This window comes from Lepisma saccharinum, chromosome 8, assembly GCF_977018435.1.
Source record: "Lepisma saccharinum chromosome 8, izLepSacc3.1, whole genome shotgun sequence".
In the NCBI taxonomy this organism is placed as follows: domain Eukaryota; kingdom Metazoa; phylum Arthropoda; class Insecta; order Zygentoma; family Lepismatidae; genus Lepisma; species Lepisma saccharinum.
In genome coordinates, this window is record NC_139236.1 from 33,476,418 (window position 1) to 33,493,103 (window position 16,686).

At 38.0% G+C, this 16,686-nt stretch overlaps 1 protein-coding gene across 6 annotated transcripts in view; it reads right to left on the reverse strand.

The window, feature by feature from the left end:
• LOC145991405 (uncharacterized) overlaps positions 1–6,052 on the reverse strand; it is a 48,094-nt gene extending 42,042 nt beyond the window's left edge. For 3 of the 6 annotated variants that reach the window (XM_083127395.1, XM_083127400.1, XM_083127396.1), the window contains exons 1-2: positions 5,950–6,005; positions 4,281–4,473 (exon numbers count right to left, since the gene is read on the reverse strand). In XM_083127395.1, the coding sequence (XP_082983521.1) occupies positions 4,281–4,440 (160 nt within the window). In that variant the 5' untranslated portion in view covers positions 4,441–4,473; positions 5,950–6,005. Of the gene's footprint in view, positions 1–4,280; positions 4,474–5,731; positions 5,877–5,949; positions 6,006–6,032 lie in introns of those variants that run through there. The other 3 variants (XM_083127399.1, XM_083127398.1, XM_083127397.1) reach the window with 3 other exon arrangements.
• Between the last annotated feature and the right edge of the window lie 10,634 nt (positions 6,053–16,686).

A 16,686-nucleotide genomic window follows, 5' to 3' on the forward strand; every position in this document is an offset into this window, starting at 1 on the left:
TAAAAGAAATGTCCCGGTATCCCGGAAAATGTTCACGGGATGCCCATTTGTCCCGAATCTAGCTAAAAAAAAAAAATAACGAATTCAAATTTCAAAATTATTTTATACAACACGAAATTAATAACAGTTCATAACTAACCTAATTGGATACCAATTACAATTTACCAATCAATCCTCATATTAAAATTGACGTAGAATTGCTCACTGTCAATTGTCGATATGTCAAATAACAATCGACTCACGACTGGCAAAGGCAGTTCTGGTTCTAATACACTATCACTTGTTTCTTTTCTTGATCAACGGAATCAGAGTGGAGTGGAATCAGCTTAGCTGCTGTAAAAAGTTGTTTTTTTATTTCGTCATGCCAAAAAGAAAGTGTTCTTATAGTAGTGATTATTCTAAACAATGGGATTTTATTGCAAGAACTGACAACGAACATGAAGTCTCATGTAAATTGTGCCGTTGTACATTCAGCATCGCCCACGGCAGGAAGGCAGATATTATCCAGCATATTGAAACCCGGAAACACAAACTTCCAAGTTCCATCTTCTTCTAAAAGAACTGTAAGTTGTTATTTCTTCAAAAAATATACAGCAGAAGAAGACAAAGTAATTGCAGCAGAGTTAACAGTTGCATATCATACCATTAAGCACCACCAATCATTTAATACTACTGACTGTAATAATGAACTTTTCCATACGATATTTCCCGACTCAACAATTGATGAAAAGTTTTCTAGTGCTAGAACCAAATCTACAGCCTTGATACAATATGTGATCGCTCACAACTCCGTGAAAGATGCTATTAATGATATAAACAACTAAGGAAAGTTTTATTCTATTTCCACCGACGCTTCCCATCACGGCAACGAAAAGATATTTCCTAGTGTTGAGCAATATTTCACACCTAAGAACGGGATGGAAAATTGCTGCCAGTTGGTTCGCTAAAAAATGAAACATCAGATTCCATTGCTGAACTTTGCACTAACACAGTTCTGTCTTGTGGTTTGGATGCTAAAAATTGCATCGTATTCTGCAGAGATTATTCCAAATACTAATTTTGGTGGTTGAGAGCGACGTGGACCCAACAATGTATACTTTGGAGGCATTTGGCTGGCCTGCTCATCTATTGCATAATACCATGCGTACCGATGCAGGTTAATCTGTCAACAGATGTTGAAGTTATAGTAATGAAAATATTTTCTTATTTTTCAATATATACTGTAAGGAATGAACTATTGAAGGAGATTTATGAATTTGTTGGAATTCACTATCGAACAGTTCTCTCTGATTCCAAAACGTGTTGGCTTTCGTTGGCTCCAGCTCTTGAAAGGGTGCTAAAGTTGTTTGATGCTTTGAAATCATACTTCCTCTCACAAGAAAATGGTCCTGTGATTTTAGTTAATTTTTTTCTTCTCCCCTAAGTGAAGCCTATTCTTATCTTGTACACAGCTTTGTTCATGTACTGAGTGTAAATATAATGGAAATTGAAGGGAAAGACAAAAGCATTATTGAAGTTTTGTCTACACTTAACCCTTAGATGACCGATTGTGTTTTCCCGGTAAAAGCACGAACGACCAAGGCGTTTTCAGCAGGGATTTTAAATTTCCGCATGCTTTTATAAAAAAAATTATATCTATTGAACTAAGAACGCTGGAGTTACAAATTATACCTCACTTTGTTCAGTACATATGTGGTTACCAGGTGTGCCGGTTAATAATTCTTTCGTCGCTGGATGGTGCTGGAAGCAAGGGTTGGCGCACAGTCTCAACTGTTATGTCAGTGTGTTGCCAGTCAAAATGCCGTGGATGTGCAACCGAGTGCGAGTGCGAGTGATATTGGGTTTGTGTGGGAAACATGTTGACCTTCAAATCAAATAAGGAGCATGTGCGGCACGTCCTGCTTTTCTTGTTCAATCAAAAGAAAAACGTGAGTGAAAGCCATCGTAACCTTGTGGAAACATACGGTGACAATGTCCTAATGCAAGATGCGTGTGTGCGTTGGTTTCGACGATTCAAAAGTGGTGATTTCGACTTGAAAGACAAAGATCGCCCGGGCCAGCTGAAAAAATTCCAAGACGCCGAATTGCAAGCACTGTTGGACGAAGACGATACGCAAACGCAACAACAACTGGCAGAGAAGTTAAATGTTGGAAACCAAACCATATCTGATCGTCTTCATGCCATGGGAAAGATCCAGAAGGCAGGAAAATGGGTCCCACATCATCTGAACGACAGACAAATGGAAAAGCGAAAAACGGTGTGTGTAGTGTTGCTTTCTCGGCATGAAAGAAAGTCTTTCTTGCATCGGATAGCAACTGGGGATTAAAAATGGATCTACTTCGAGAACCCAAAATGCAAAAAGTCATGGGTTGACCCAGGACAACCTTCAACATCGACCGCAAAACTGAATCGCTTCGGAAGGAAGACAATGCTGTGCATTTGGTGGGATCCGAAAGGTGTGGTGTACCATGAGCTTCTGAAACCAGGTAAAACAGTAAATGCAGTTCGCTATCATCAACAACTCATCAATTTGAACCATGCAGGTAAAAATTTACTATCCTTCGGACACCTATAAATTCTTCGTTTCATCAATTTTTGACATTCGTACTTACGTATCTGCTTCGCGGAACATTCCTTAAGGTGTATTGACGTTTTTTTGATCAAAGTAATTGCAATTTTTCACATTACGAGTACTTTTTTCCCGTAGTCTTTTCGTTTACCTGAGACACAATATGGCGCGTACACCTTCCTACATAATCGTGTGTCATGCTTGTGTTTTGTCGATTTTCAATCGTTATGCAGTGTTTCAACCTTCGGAACCCAAGAAATACCTGTGAACAAAGCTCATCTGATCTAATTATTATTATTTTTTTTTAATTTTTTCGCATTGTTTCACGAAGAAAATTGTAATGCTTCGTGGCGCTATCCGAGAATTGTTTTTGGGGCCATCCGTCCCGGAATCGGTGGGAAATTTAAAGTAAAAAATTATTTTTGTTTGAAATTTTTAAGTCCAAATTTCCCACCGATTCCAGGCTCCGCCCCTGGGGTAATTGATGTACCACCCCCAAATGCTGCCGCGGCTACGCCTCCGCTCCGGCTACCCGGCTTTCTCTATAGAGAAAGGCATGTTAGAAATTGGTCGGAGTCACCTGCCCCCAAATGAGCCCCAAAACTTGTAAATTTGAAGAAATCCGTTTCCAGGATACGGAAAATTTACCTAAATTTCACCACGCATCCACGACACGTCACATTAGGCAAACATAGTTACAATATAATCATGAACATTTCAGCAGTTTATATTATGTAAACATACTTAAAAATACCTCATCAATAGATAACATATATTCTCTTCTTTCCTTTGTATTATACATATTTTCATCAAAACTTCTCTTCGAATCTGCAAAAGTTCGGCACTTACAATTAAAAAATCCACTGGATCTTCCACAACCGGTACAAACTTCACCACGAATCCACGACACGTCATGCTTCTAACTAACTTTTGTTGCAAACACTGACGGTTCGAAACACTGGATACCCAATGAACATGAACAAAATACGGTAAAAATTTACTATCCTTCGGACACCTCTAATTTTTTCGTTTTGTCAATTTTTGACATTCGTACTTACGTATCTGCTTGGCGGAACATTCCTGAAGGTGTACGTTTCATCAACGTTGTTTTGATGAAATTAATTGCAATTTTTCACATTACCAGTACGTCTTTCTGATAGGCCTTTTCGCTTGCCTGAGACGAACTAACCTAACCACGCGCCAATGGTTCGTGGGGCTAGCGCCAATGGTTCGCAATTATTTCCAATTTCTAGATCCTGATACTAACATGACACCAAATTTTAACTATGTTTCCTAACCTAACAGAACTAACCTATCCACGCGCCAATGGTTCGTGGGGCTAGCTATTCTCCGTCGGAGAATTAATTTTCAACGAACAACATGAATTTCAGCTATGAAACATTCCCACATCACACAAAACACCTTCCCGATGTTCAACAATGCTACAGGAACTTATTACGGTAAGTAGTTTCTTCTGTAAAAATAAATAAATGTGTCCGAAGGATAGTAAACAAGTACCCAACAACCAACATGAATTTCCCCTATCATACATTCCCACATCACACAAAACACCTTCCCGATGTTAGACAATGCTACAGGAACTTATTACGGAAAGTAGTTTCTTCTGTAAAAATGAAGAAATCTGTCAGAACAATAGTAAACTAGTACCAACAAAAATAGTAAATTCAGTGATATACACCAGAAACTTACCTTTGAATTCTGGAAGTGTCATCCACTGCTTCTTGAAAGCCTGTTTGTAATATTTCTTCTGCTCGATTTCTGGGACATCATCACCTGTGATCCCAGCCTGATCTGTATCTCTGTCAGGACCTGAAGCCTGATCAATATTTCTTTCAGATACAGATTCCATTGTTGATCACTGGGATGCACTTGTGTGGTTTACCTGTCAATTATTAGTGATCGGTTAAGAATAGGAGATTCCATTTAACATGCTAAAAATTTAAATTACACTAAAACTAAAATCCATGGTTCAACCACCTCTTAAGTCATACACCTATTAAATAGCTTTCTCATTTGGTGATTCATAACCATTATGGAGGGCCACAACATCCGGGTAACGGATATCTGGATTTTATAGTCTCCAATATCCATTTTGGATGCAATGGATATACGATTTGGATATTCAGATGACAGAATATCAAAATCTGTATAAGCGGATTGCTATTTAGTTTTTCAAATTCAGTAAGTTATTCTGTTAAGGTAAGTTTCTAAAATTAAGAAAATAATTTTATTCAAGAATATCATTGTATAAATGATCTGCAATGAAAAATAAGCATAAGCAAACATAATAAGCCCACATTAACTGGGTGGGAGGATGCTTTAGGACAGTTTTCTTAATTTGATGTATACCATCTCCTCATGCCGCACAACTTTGAGCACTAATTCCAACAGCTGATTCCGTAATGCTAATGAAACCCCCTTTGAGACTCACATGAAAATCCAGCAGTACCCTTGTGTCTGAATGACTGCAAATAAAAAATGGCTGCTCCCTGAGATTCAGATCATAATTTTCCAGTAAATAATATTTATTGAAGCTTTCAACTTAGCTAATTATTTTATTGAAGCTTCAATCTAACTTTCACAATCGTTTCCAGTATTCTAAAACAGTCCATAACTCTCCTATAAAATTTGCAAAAATTATTAAACACTCGGAAACGTTACCTATGTTAACGTTACATGAAGAGTATGTCGAGATTTTTTTTCTAATCTGTTTACGTGGATAGGAGTATACATGTAAAGAGTTTTGTTTATGGAACATACGTAAACTTCAATTTTTAAGTTAAATTTTATGGTAATTCGTTAATAAATTTCCCTTGTAAGCAGTATAAAATCAAGTTATAATTTTTGAGAAATTATTCTCTCCTTTAAAATTTAGTATCGCAGACCACTAACATAATTCTATTCAAAGGTTGTCATTACGGTATACGTTTTGACATTTAGATGTACCTACTCTTTACCTTTTACCTTTTACCAGTTATCAAGAGAGATGCGGATTATAGCTGTTCGTAAATTTACCGATAAATCATATAACAGATGACAGTGTGTGAAGAATTGATTTTACATGTTAAATAAATTAAACTTCATTTCAATAATATATCTTCGAGTTTAATCCTTTGAATAATGAATAGAAGTTCAATTACCTATTAGTAGATTTAAACAAATTTAATGCTCTTTCTTTGCGGTTGGCGTCTATCAACTCGGTTACGACCCGGAGTTGCCAACTCAAAACTAAAACAACTATGCATTAAGTAATCAATTTAATTGATTATATATTAGCAACATTCAATAAGCCGTTAATATGAACACAAAATTAACTACAAATACAAATACAAACTACAAAATAGCTAATATTTACTACCTTTACCGAGAAAGGAAAATCAGAAACAACAAAATCTAATACTAGTGTTGCCAAACCTTATAAAATTTCCACCCAATACGCACATCTAAAAAAATCAGTTTGCTTAATCTGGCCATAAATCATGTTATTATTATAAACCAATGGCAATGATCCGTCACAATGGAAAATTATCTTTGCATTCCTACTTTGTTGTTCTCTTGCCTATTGCAAATAGTCCGAACGAGTAGATGGACGGAAAGGTTAAGAATTCTATTATGTTGAAGCAAATTATTGAATGCAAGATCTTGATGAATCCAACGAACAAGAGTGCGTTCCGAAAGTCATAACGAAACGAACGAATCGAACGAAAGTAATTGGGCTTGTGAACCTGGTGGACGCTCTTGGTGTCCTGTCGTCAGACGAGGAATGGCTACGAGCAATCACGTATCCAAGTGGGGAAGGGTTCGATACTCCCGAAAGGTTTCGGTTTACACTAGATAAAATGAGGTTTTTTATTTTTGTGTTAAAAAAATAATGTGACGATAATTGTTCATCAGGTTTGTCAATACTTCCAGGATGGCCGTAGGAGAAAATGAGAAATGCATTAACTGTTTTCACGAATGATTTCTCGGCGGTCTTTGTTCGTTAGTTATGAAGTTGTATAGGCTACAATACTTTCAATTGAATTTTCTTTGGCGGGGATAAAAACATCCCTGGCAGGGATAAAAGGAGTGGCGGTCCCTCCATGGAACAGAGGGAACAGGCTGTTCCCTTCTACTTATCGCCCTTTTTAGGTATTTAAATTATCTATATTAACATAATAAGAACACTCCATTCTTCCGAAATCAACACGCCGAAGAAAAACTTTCCCAGTGACTGGACGTTTGTTTACTTCACCTACCCTCGTCGTCCCACCCTCTGCTGTCTGAAACTGAGTATTTTTCCTCATGGTGCCACCTTCCACCACCACGGAAGCTGAACTCTCTGGCTGTTCCCTACGAGAGACATAGCGAATTCGTCTTCCTTCGAGTTTTTGCTATGTGCTAAAGTTCAATTGCGTCGTAGTGATAGTTTTGAGTGTAGTAAGTCTACAGTTTCCTAATCTCATTGCAAAATTGCGTATGCCATTCATAACAAACTGGAAAAATGTTCTACAGTCTAAGCGTCTGCTAAAAGTCTTGGCAAAACGCTGCGAAATAGCTTCCGAGGGAACAGCTCGCGTCAACCTGTTCTAACAGCCGCAAGACGCACTCAGCGGCAGGCGCAGGACAAGAAAGCGAATGTTGCGAGCGTAGGGTATAGTGGAACCACGAGCAAAACAACCTGCGCAGACCCGCGACCCCTGTGCACCGTTCTCCCGCGAGAAGGGGAGGGGGAGAGTGGACCATGCTTCCTTATGGCCCGAGGTGAAGGGAAGAAGGGAAAGCTGCGCGGGGACTTTTCGATCCAAGGTTTTTTTTCCTTGTGGTCGATCTATAGCGAATGTTGTATGGTTGTATGATCGACCGGCTGAAGACGAAAGCTTTTAGTTCATTGAACTTTACAGAAATGACAGCAAACCAACATTTATCCTAACCGAATTAAAAACGAAATCGTACCATAGTTTTCAGTTCAGAGGTGGTCGTAACCCGACGCAGGGCAAGCCCTATCCCTTTGCGTGGCGTCCCCACCTCATTCCATCCTGCCGTTGGGAAAGGTATCTCCCTTCAGGGGTCCCGAGGGCCATTCCGAGGTCTTTGTGAGGAACACCCCTCGTGGAGAGGTTCAGGTAGCCGCTTCTCGATGCTCGGTCTCGTCTCCCGGGAGTCGCCGGTCAGTCGGTGAGCTCGCCTGTCTGCCATCCAACCCATGCGATGCTCGCTGGCAGTGATCCATTGCATACATCCCACGGGCCTGGTGAAGAGGGTTGAGTTCGTTCCGCTACGCCATTGGTGTCTGGTACTCGTTCGGTCATGTTCCCTAGACAACGATCTCGTTAAGGCAGTTGCCGTAGACTATTGCACTTTCCAATATGGCGCCTGATGTTCTAAGAAGAACGCCTGGCAGTCAGACATTGCGTTCTTTCCTAAGATAGGGAGCATGTGCAGACCCGGCGCTTGCAGCCACGAGCCCATCAGGTCCAGGGAGCTTGCACATATCAGCCAACATATTTAAACTTTTGTGTCCTTCACAGACCTTCCCCACAGCTGGCACACCGAAGAGGGGCAGGAATCATAAACCTGTGTCGTCACTGCTGAAGGAAGCTTTCCGTGTTCCCTTGACAAATGCATTTGAAAACAGCGTCGATGTGTCAACACTTTCCATTTTGCAATAGTCAATACTTACAGCAGAATATTTGACTCATTATACATATAATTATTTATTTTATACAGTATGTGGGGCATGGTAGGGTCCATATTCTGATGTCACTGTTCAGTGCCTGAGCGGAATTTCTTGCCTTGAGCTTTATACTGATGGAACAAGGTGTTTCCCATTCTTATTCAATATATTTTATTGTAGAGCAGGGAGAATAGACAACAGAGTTATTCAGGCAGTCAAGAAAGTCATGATAGTCAAGAAGAAGTAAAAAATCAACAAGTAGGTCAAGAAGTCAATAAAATCAGGAATTATATATGTAGTGAAGAATTCTTGCTATCACAATTACTGGTTGATTTAGTTTACTTTACTTCACATTTCTGCCCCTTTGGCTAATCGCGAAGATGAGGATGAATGGTGGTAAGATAAGATGGATGAAGAAACAATCACATAGGGACGACAACACAAGCCCCACATAAGATTATACTGGCTGTGAATTCAGACGCCAGAGCCTCGCTAGTCTGCCAAATGCAGTCCAGGATGCATTAATAGATGAAGCAAGTCTAACTCTCTTGTAAAATATAGCTTCAGTTTTCATCTTAACTGCCCATTTGGTAGGGGTTTTTCCAACTTTACCTAAGTAGGGATCGAAAAAATAAAGGTTAACAAAAACGAAAAAAGGCCAAGAAAAGTCCTGAAAAAGCCAAGAAATTTGGATTCGATATTTTGGTAGAAATCCTGTAATTATACTAAAATACCCAAGATTAAACTTCTGTAACCATTTTAAACTACGGTAATTGCTGAATATTTGTTAGCCATTACAGGTCATAATCAAATGTCGAGAGACTACTTTCACTACCATCAGCACAATGGACTCACGAGAGATTTTTTTTTCATAAAGTCTGTAAAACGTTTGTTGTTGGTCCTTATAATTTCGAAGATTGACTGTCCAGTCTCTCATCAATATATTTTGACTAAACCTGCAATTTTGAGAAAATTTTCCCTTCTGAGAAGTACCAGTTAAAACATGTAGTAGAAGTGCATTGTTTAGTATATTACAGTATATTTAAAAATTCGTTAAGAATTATTTTTTTTAAACTGAAAAAGTGTCATTCTAAAATTAGCCTACTTTTTAACGTGTTCTGTAGGAATATGTGTTATTTATTTTATGAATGTTGTGTGTCCTACATTTTGACATAAAGTCCTACATTTTGGGACAACATGTCCTACATTACCCTTATAGCAATACCCAAGTTATGGCACGCTAATCAATTGAATACGCAATAATAATAGCAAAATTGTTTTAATATTAATAATAGTATATTATAAGACAAAGAATAGCCGGCCTGCTCTTTGTCCGAGCGCGTTAAGCGGTCGACTTTCGATTTCGCCACCGAAGTTCCGGGGTTCAAATCCCGGACTGAGCTCTTCACGAATTTCATCCAATTATCACTCATCGTCGCAATGAGCCAAAAGTGGAAGAAGAACGACGTAAATTAACGAAACAGATAAAGCAGAGGTAATACTTGTAATAATTATTGATTATTATATGAAGAGTGGTAGGAAGGTGCTGTGTGATCTTGTTGGTAGGGCGCTTGACTTCTACGAGACCTGGGTTCGATCCCGGATAGGCTATCTAATGTAGAAATTTCTCCGGTCTTGTCCCTGCATGAAGCGACCCTAAGGTTCACCCAGAGTAGTATAAAAGTATATAGGATAAACCCAACTTACAAGTGTAGAAAAGGCGAGGCTATTTGATTGAACAATCAGATTTGCTTACACTTAAAACAATGCCAAGATGGGGCCTGTACCCCAATTCTTCAGGTGTGATATGCTCTGATTTTTAAGAAATTCTGAATTTCTAGTGTAGAAAAGGCGAGGGCTCAACAGATAGATTTACCCATACTTAAGACAATGGCAAGAGGGGCTTATACCCTAATTTTTCAGGTGTGGAGGTTCGGGTTTAAGTCCTCATAAAATATGAAGCCTCCCCTGATGGCAAAATGATAATATTGTTGCCTTGTAAACAAAAGGCTCGGGGTTCGAGTCCTGATAAAATATTTAAGATTGAAATACATGTGGCAAAATAATATGTCCACAAGTGAGATTTTGAGAATAATTACTGCTAGTTGATAGCCCCCAAATCTGAACCCCCCCCCCTCCCTCCTCTGCTCAGACAGATTCGGCCATGTGTGTAAAAGCTATATCTGTGTGATTGTTGTTTATAAACTTGTCAAAAATATGGCTTTTTTGTATGAACACATACAATCCTGAATACAATTCTGGTTTTGTATTGTTCTGTTAATATAAACACAAGTGAGACTTACAGAATATTTATTGCACAGTTCAAAATCCAATTTTGAATTGTATTTAGTTGATATAGAGATGAGGTTTTAAACCTGGTGAAGTGTGTTGTACATCAGCAAAACTATCACCAAAACCTAGTTACTGCTGTTGTTTGGGTATAAAAGCACCAGCTCAGCCACTAACTGCTGAACCCAACTGATATTTTTTATTAAGTATAAAGTTTTGAATTGAAGCCCAGAAAATCTTATATAATAAACAACAAGAAAAAATGCCAAAACAAAAATATTGCAATCGGTGTAATAAAAATATATCTAGTTCTCATTGGGCTAGGCATTGCCGTATTTGTAACTCTAAGAAATGCAGAAAAGCCACAAAAATGTGTCCAAGATGCCATAAAATATTAAGCAAGGCATATTACAAATGGCATAAGTGTAATTCTTATGTACAGTCATCAGCATTGCCCTCACAACCATCCACATCTGGTCTGAAAAGGAAGCATGAAACACCTGTTAATGCTTCACCTGCAAAGCAGCCACGCCATGCACCTATCCATAGCAGTTTTAATGCCCAACTTAGGGATTATCGGTTTGTATCAGAGCCAAGATGTGGCATTGAGAATTTTTTGAACAGTAAAAAACCTGATGTGCAGGCAATTCTAAATACACAAAATGGCTCTTATAAGCTGTCCCTCAAATTGTATACTCAATATAAGAAACCAAATGGCACAAAATTTACACAGCCCCACATAACAGAAACTGTACCGGTTTATTCAAATACAAATTCGGACAAAATAATAAGCAGGTTGATAGATCAATTGAATATGAAACACTCTGAATTTGCGGCAAAAGAGTCAGGATGGAGCCTATGCGGTTCATCACACAAGTTATATGTTAATATTTCTGAATTCAACCCATTACAAGGTTCTACATATCTGCCATTACCTGCCAATATCAAAAACAAAAGAGCCGTGGTCAATATTGAAAATACCGACCAGAAATGCTTTTTGTGGTGTATTTTAGCTGCTTTGTATCCAGTTTCAAGGCATCCTGAGAGAATAACTTATTACAAACAACATGAACATCTTTTTGACGATGCAATGGAGGGTTTGGAATATCCAATGTCTGTTCAGAATATTGATAAATTTGAAAAAAAGGCCAGGCACATCAATGGCAAACAATTATCTATTAATGTATTTATTTGTTCCACTGGCAATTGCTTGATAGCACCTCTCAGAATCAGTACACTTGATGATGATTCTGCTGTTCCGATTGATCTGCTCTTAATTGAAGGGAATAATACATATCATTACACTCTGATACACAGTCTTGAAGCTTTAGTGAGAAAACAACAAGGCAAATCCAATACAATATTCAAGTCGTGCAGAAGATGTTTAACTGAATTTGATGGTAAAAAAATAATAAATGGGGTTCGGGAAGTGAATGCAGAAATTGCTAAAAACAAGTTAATTGAGCATCTGAAATACTGTGGCAACCATAAACCTGTTCATATGGTGATGCCCAATCCAAGTGAAAATTGCAAATTCAAAAAGTATGAAGCCTCGTTGGAACACCCAGTATATATTGTCTGTGATTTTGAATCGAACGTCAAACCTCTTGAATTCTGCAATCCAGATCCTGAAGAATCTTCAAGTACACCATACCAGCTACATGAACCTTCCAGTTTTTGTTATGTGGTTGTACAGGATGGTGTAGCTAGTGAGCCACACTTATACATGGGACCAGATGCCATCAAAGAATTTGCACATAGAATAGAAAATGTGTGCCGTGACATAGCATCTAATATTTTATTAAAATCAAAACCCATGTTGCCTTTAACAGAGGAACAGATTGAAGATTTCAACAATGCAGAAAAATGCCCGGTATGTGATTCTGAATTTTCAGATACAAATATCAAGGTTCATCACCATTCTCATACAGATGGTCGATATAAACAGGCCCTGTGTAATAGCTGCAATATTAAGATCAAGAGACCAAGATTTATCCCCATATTTTGCCATGGAGCATCCAATTATGATTTTCATCATCTGATCAGGTACGAGGGGTTTGACAAGCAGAATTTAAATATTTTAGCTGAAAATGATGAGAAATATATATCTATTAGCAAGATAATTAAAGTTGATGGTGTTCCTATTCACATAAGATTTCTTGATTCTTACAGATTTTTATCTGCTAGCCTGGCTACACTGGCCTCTCAATTACCTGATGATCACTTGAAAATCACACGTGCTTCGTTTCCAAATCAGGACCTGAAATTAATTAGGCGGAAGGGTGTATATCCATATGACTATGTTACAGATTTTTCTAAATTTGATGAGTGTTCTTTGCCACCACAAGAAGAGTTTTACAGCAAAATCAGAGGATCTGGAATCACTGATGATGATTATCACCATGCTCAGTTGATGTGGAACAATTTAAAATGCAAGACATTTGCTGATTATCACATGGCATATTTGAAACTTGATGTCACCCTCTTAGCTGATATATTGCAAGCATTCAGAAAATCTTCCATGCAAAATTATAAACTGGACCCAGTGTATTTTTACAGTGCCCCGGGTCTAGCATGGGCCGCAACGTTTTTGAACACCAAAAAGCAATTGGATCTGATCCACGATCAAGATATGTATCTGTTTATGGAGAAATGTATAAGAGGAGGGATGGTGCAATGTTCCCAGAGATATGCCAGAGCAAATAACAAGCATATTATGCTGCCTGATTATGATCCAGCACGGCCATCAAATTATATACTGTATGTGGATGGAAACAGCCTCTATGGTCACGCCATGATGAAAAAACTGCCATATGCAGGGCTTGAATGGGTTGAAAATTACAATATTGAAGATCTTCAGAATTTTGATGACCGTGAACATGGCCTCATCTTAGAGGTTGATCTGATAATTCCAGATCATTTGCACAATAAATTTTCTGATCTGCCCCCAATTCCCGAGGTTCAGTGCTCACCTGGCTCTAAACAGAAGAAGCTCATGATGACACTGGAGCCGAAACAGGGATATGTCACATATTACAAAAACCTCCAGTTCCTAATGAAACATGGTGTTCAAGTGACCAAAGTTGGCAAAGTCTTAAGGTTCAGGCACTCAGAATGGTTGAAACCATACATTGATACAAATACAGAGCTTCGAACATCTGCAAAGAGCCAATTTGATAAGGGCTTGTTTAAATTGATGGTCAATTCTGTATATGGCAAAACTATTGAAAATGTCAGAAAACGTACCGATGTTAAAATAATTACTGACCCCAGCCTGAGCAAATAATTGGTTGCAAAGCCCAACTTCAATTACAGAAGAATTTATGATGAGCACATGGCACTTTACAACATGAAGAAAACAAAGATCAAATTTGATAAACCTATTTATGTAGGGGCTGTGATATTGGAATTGGCCAAATTACATATGTTAATATTGTATTATGATGTGCTGAAACCTTTTTATGGTGATCGTGTAAAATTATTGTACATGGACACGGATAGTTTTATTCTTGATATTCAAACAGAAGATGTTTATCAAGATATGTCACAGCCTGAATTGTTTCAATACTTTGATACCAGTGAACATACAAAAATTCAACCCCACAACAAAAAGGTGCCTGGCAAATTAAAAGATGAGACACTTGGTGATGTTATTGTGAAATTTGCTGGGTTAAGTGCCAAGGTGTACACTTTTGAAACATGTAGTGGCGCTGTTGCCAAAAAAGCCAAGGGCATTGGCAGAGTAACTGTTGACAAAGATCTTGAATTTGAAGATTATGAAAATTGCCTCAAATCCCAGAATTCAATCAAAACATCAGAATCCAGAATTCAGAGTGAGGATCACTTATTGACTTCAAATATTGTAAGAAAAGTGGCTCTGGACCCACATGATGATAAGAGATGCATTTTATCATGTGGCATGCATACTTTACCTTGGGGGCATTGTGATTTGAAAAGTGGCAAACAATGCCCAATTACAGAGCATGATTTGAAATAAATAAACATGCCTATGAACTTATTTGGGTTCAAAAAACAGGCTATTATGGAGCTGCCGACACCACAACCCTCTTCTGATATGCTGTCTAAACTGAGTGGCTTGTTAATTATTCATCTGAACAGCATATTTACAGATAATGATGATGAAACAGGTAAAACATTGTACATATTTAACAATAATTTAAATCACTACCAATTACCTGTAGGTGGGCAATTGCAATTTATTACAACCCCTGAGGGTGATGTCAAGATTTCAGTAGGGAGAAATATTTATAGAATAAAGCACTCAAACATGATTTCTGGCACTGTTTATACTGTTTCTGCTGGTGACTGCTTATATATTGAGGTCCCGGGATCATATGACAAGCTTATACCTTTTTTTATAGAATTAAGAATCAGATATTCAATAATAAATAACCACTAAAACAAAATGCCTAATGATATATTTGGCCATACAAGGCATGAAGATCACAGTGATGAGATTTTGATGCTTGATGTCAGAGTCAAGAAATTAAGAAGTGATTTACAAGCTTTACAAACCACACTCAATGCCAGTCTTCAATTAGAAATTACAAATTTACAATCACAATGCATGGACCCTCTTCTTAAAATTGATTCTGAACTCAAATTGTTGCTTCAAAAATATACTGATCTGGCAACATTAGATAATTTTCAAAGTTTAGAAGAAGCTGTAGCAGCTCTTCAAGCCAAATTTAAGACCCAGGCCACCAATTCTGAGCAATTGAAACAACAATTGGAAGAGCAAATAAATAATGTCCAGGCACAGCTCCAAACAATTGTCAAAAGCATAAAATCAAAAGAAGATTTTGATCTAGTGATTTCCACTCTAAAAGAACAGATTCAATCACTCCAAATACCTAATCTGGATCCTCTGCACAATGCCATAGCCGAGGTTAAAGAAAAAATTGAGACACTTGAAAATTTTATGAACAACTTGCCATCTTCTGATGCTTTGAGTGCAATAACTCGGAGTGTTGCCAACATTAAGCTGCAACTTGAAACATATGAAGATTTTGGAAAAATTCAAAGTACCATAACCCATCTTGAAGGTACAATAGCAGCAGTGCAAAGTGATTTGGCAAATGTACAAGAATCCCGCCTGCCCGGTATTGTAGATACTCTTGTTAGTGTCCAGGAACAGATCACAAAGCTTGAAAACCTCAACACTGAATCTGAGCTATCTCATTTTCATCACTTGATCGATGATATCCAAACAAAACTTGAAATTTTACAACAATCCACACCTACTCAGGCAGATATAGCCCTGCTCCAAAATGCTATGCAAAATGTGGCTGATGCTTCTGAATTAAACAATGTGAAATTGGCACTTGAATCTTTGCAAAATACAGTATCAAATCTTCCTACATCACAGGAACTTAAAAATATTAAGAGGGCAGTGAATAGGATATTGAAATCAGAAGATATCAAGAATATCCAAGCAGAGATCAAACAACTCACTCAGACAGTGGCCACTCTTCCAACCAATCAACATATTAATGAACTGCATGCCCTGTTTGAGGATATCAGAAGACAGGTCCATGATCTTACTGCTCAAAATTCAAAATTGGCAGTTGTTGAAAATTTACAGCAAATTGTAGCTAATATCAAGCAACAGCTAGGGACCATGGAATCCAATCAAGCAAATGCTCTGTCTGTTTTTGCCACCCAGCTTCAAGAGATTGTGCAACAATACAAGAAACTTGTTGTGGACATAAAAATCAAGCCAGGCCACGATGATGTTGTTAGGACCATCAATGAGCACCTTGAATCTGTAACAAGCAGATTGCTTACAGCAGAAAAAGAAATAACAGGCATAATCGAGAATCCAAAACATACAGTAATTCTTGAATTGTACAGCATCCCCAACAAAGAATATGATTCACCATTTACACCAGGTGGCAAAATATATATGCTGTCCCCTGCACAATTTTATTACCAGTTTTTTGTTGGGGGCACATTGAGACCAATCAAGATCAAATATTGGCATCAGCCACAGGCACACCACTACCCTACCTTATCAATAACAAATGCTGAGAACAAAGCAAAGGTCACCAGTGTAGAGTTAGAGGATTTTACAGACCCCAATACATTAGAAACATCTTATGCTGAAGATGATGGCGCTCTGGAATTTAA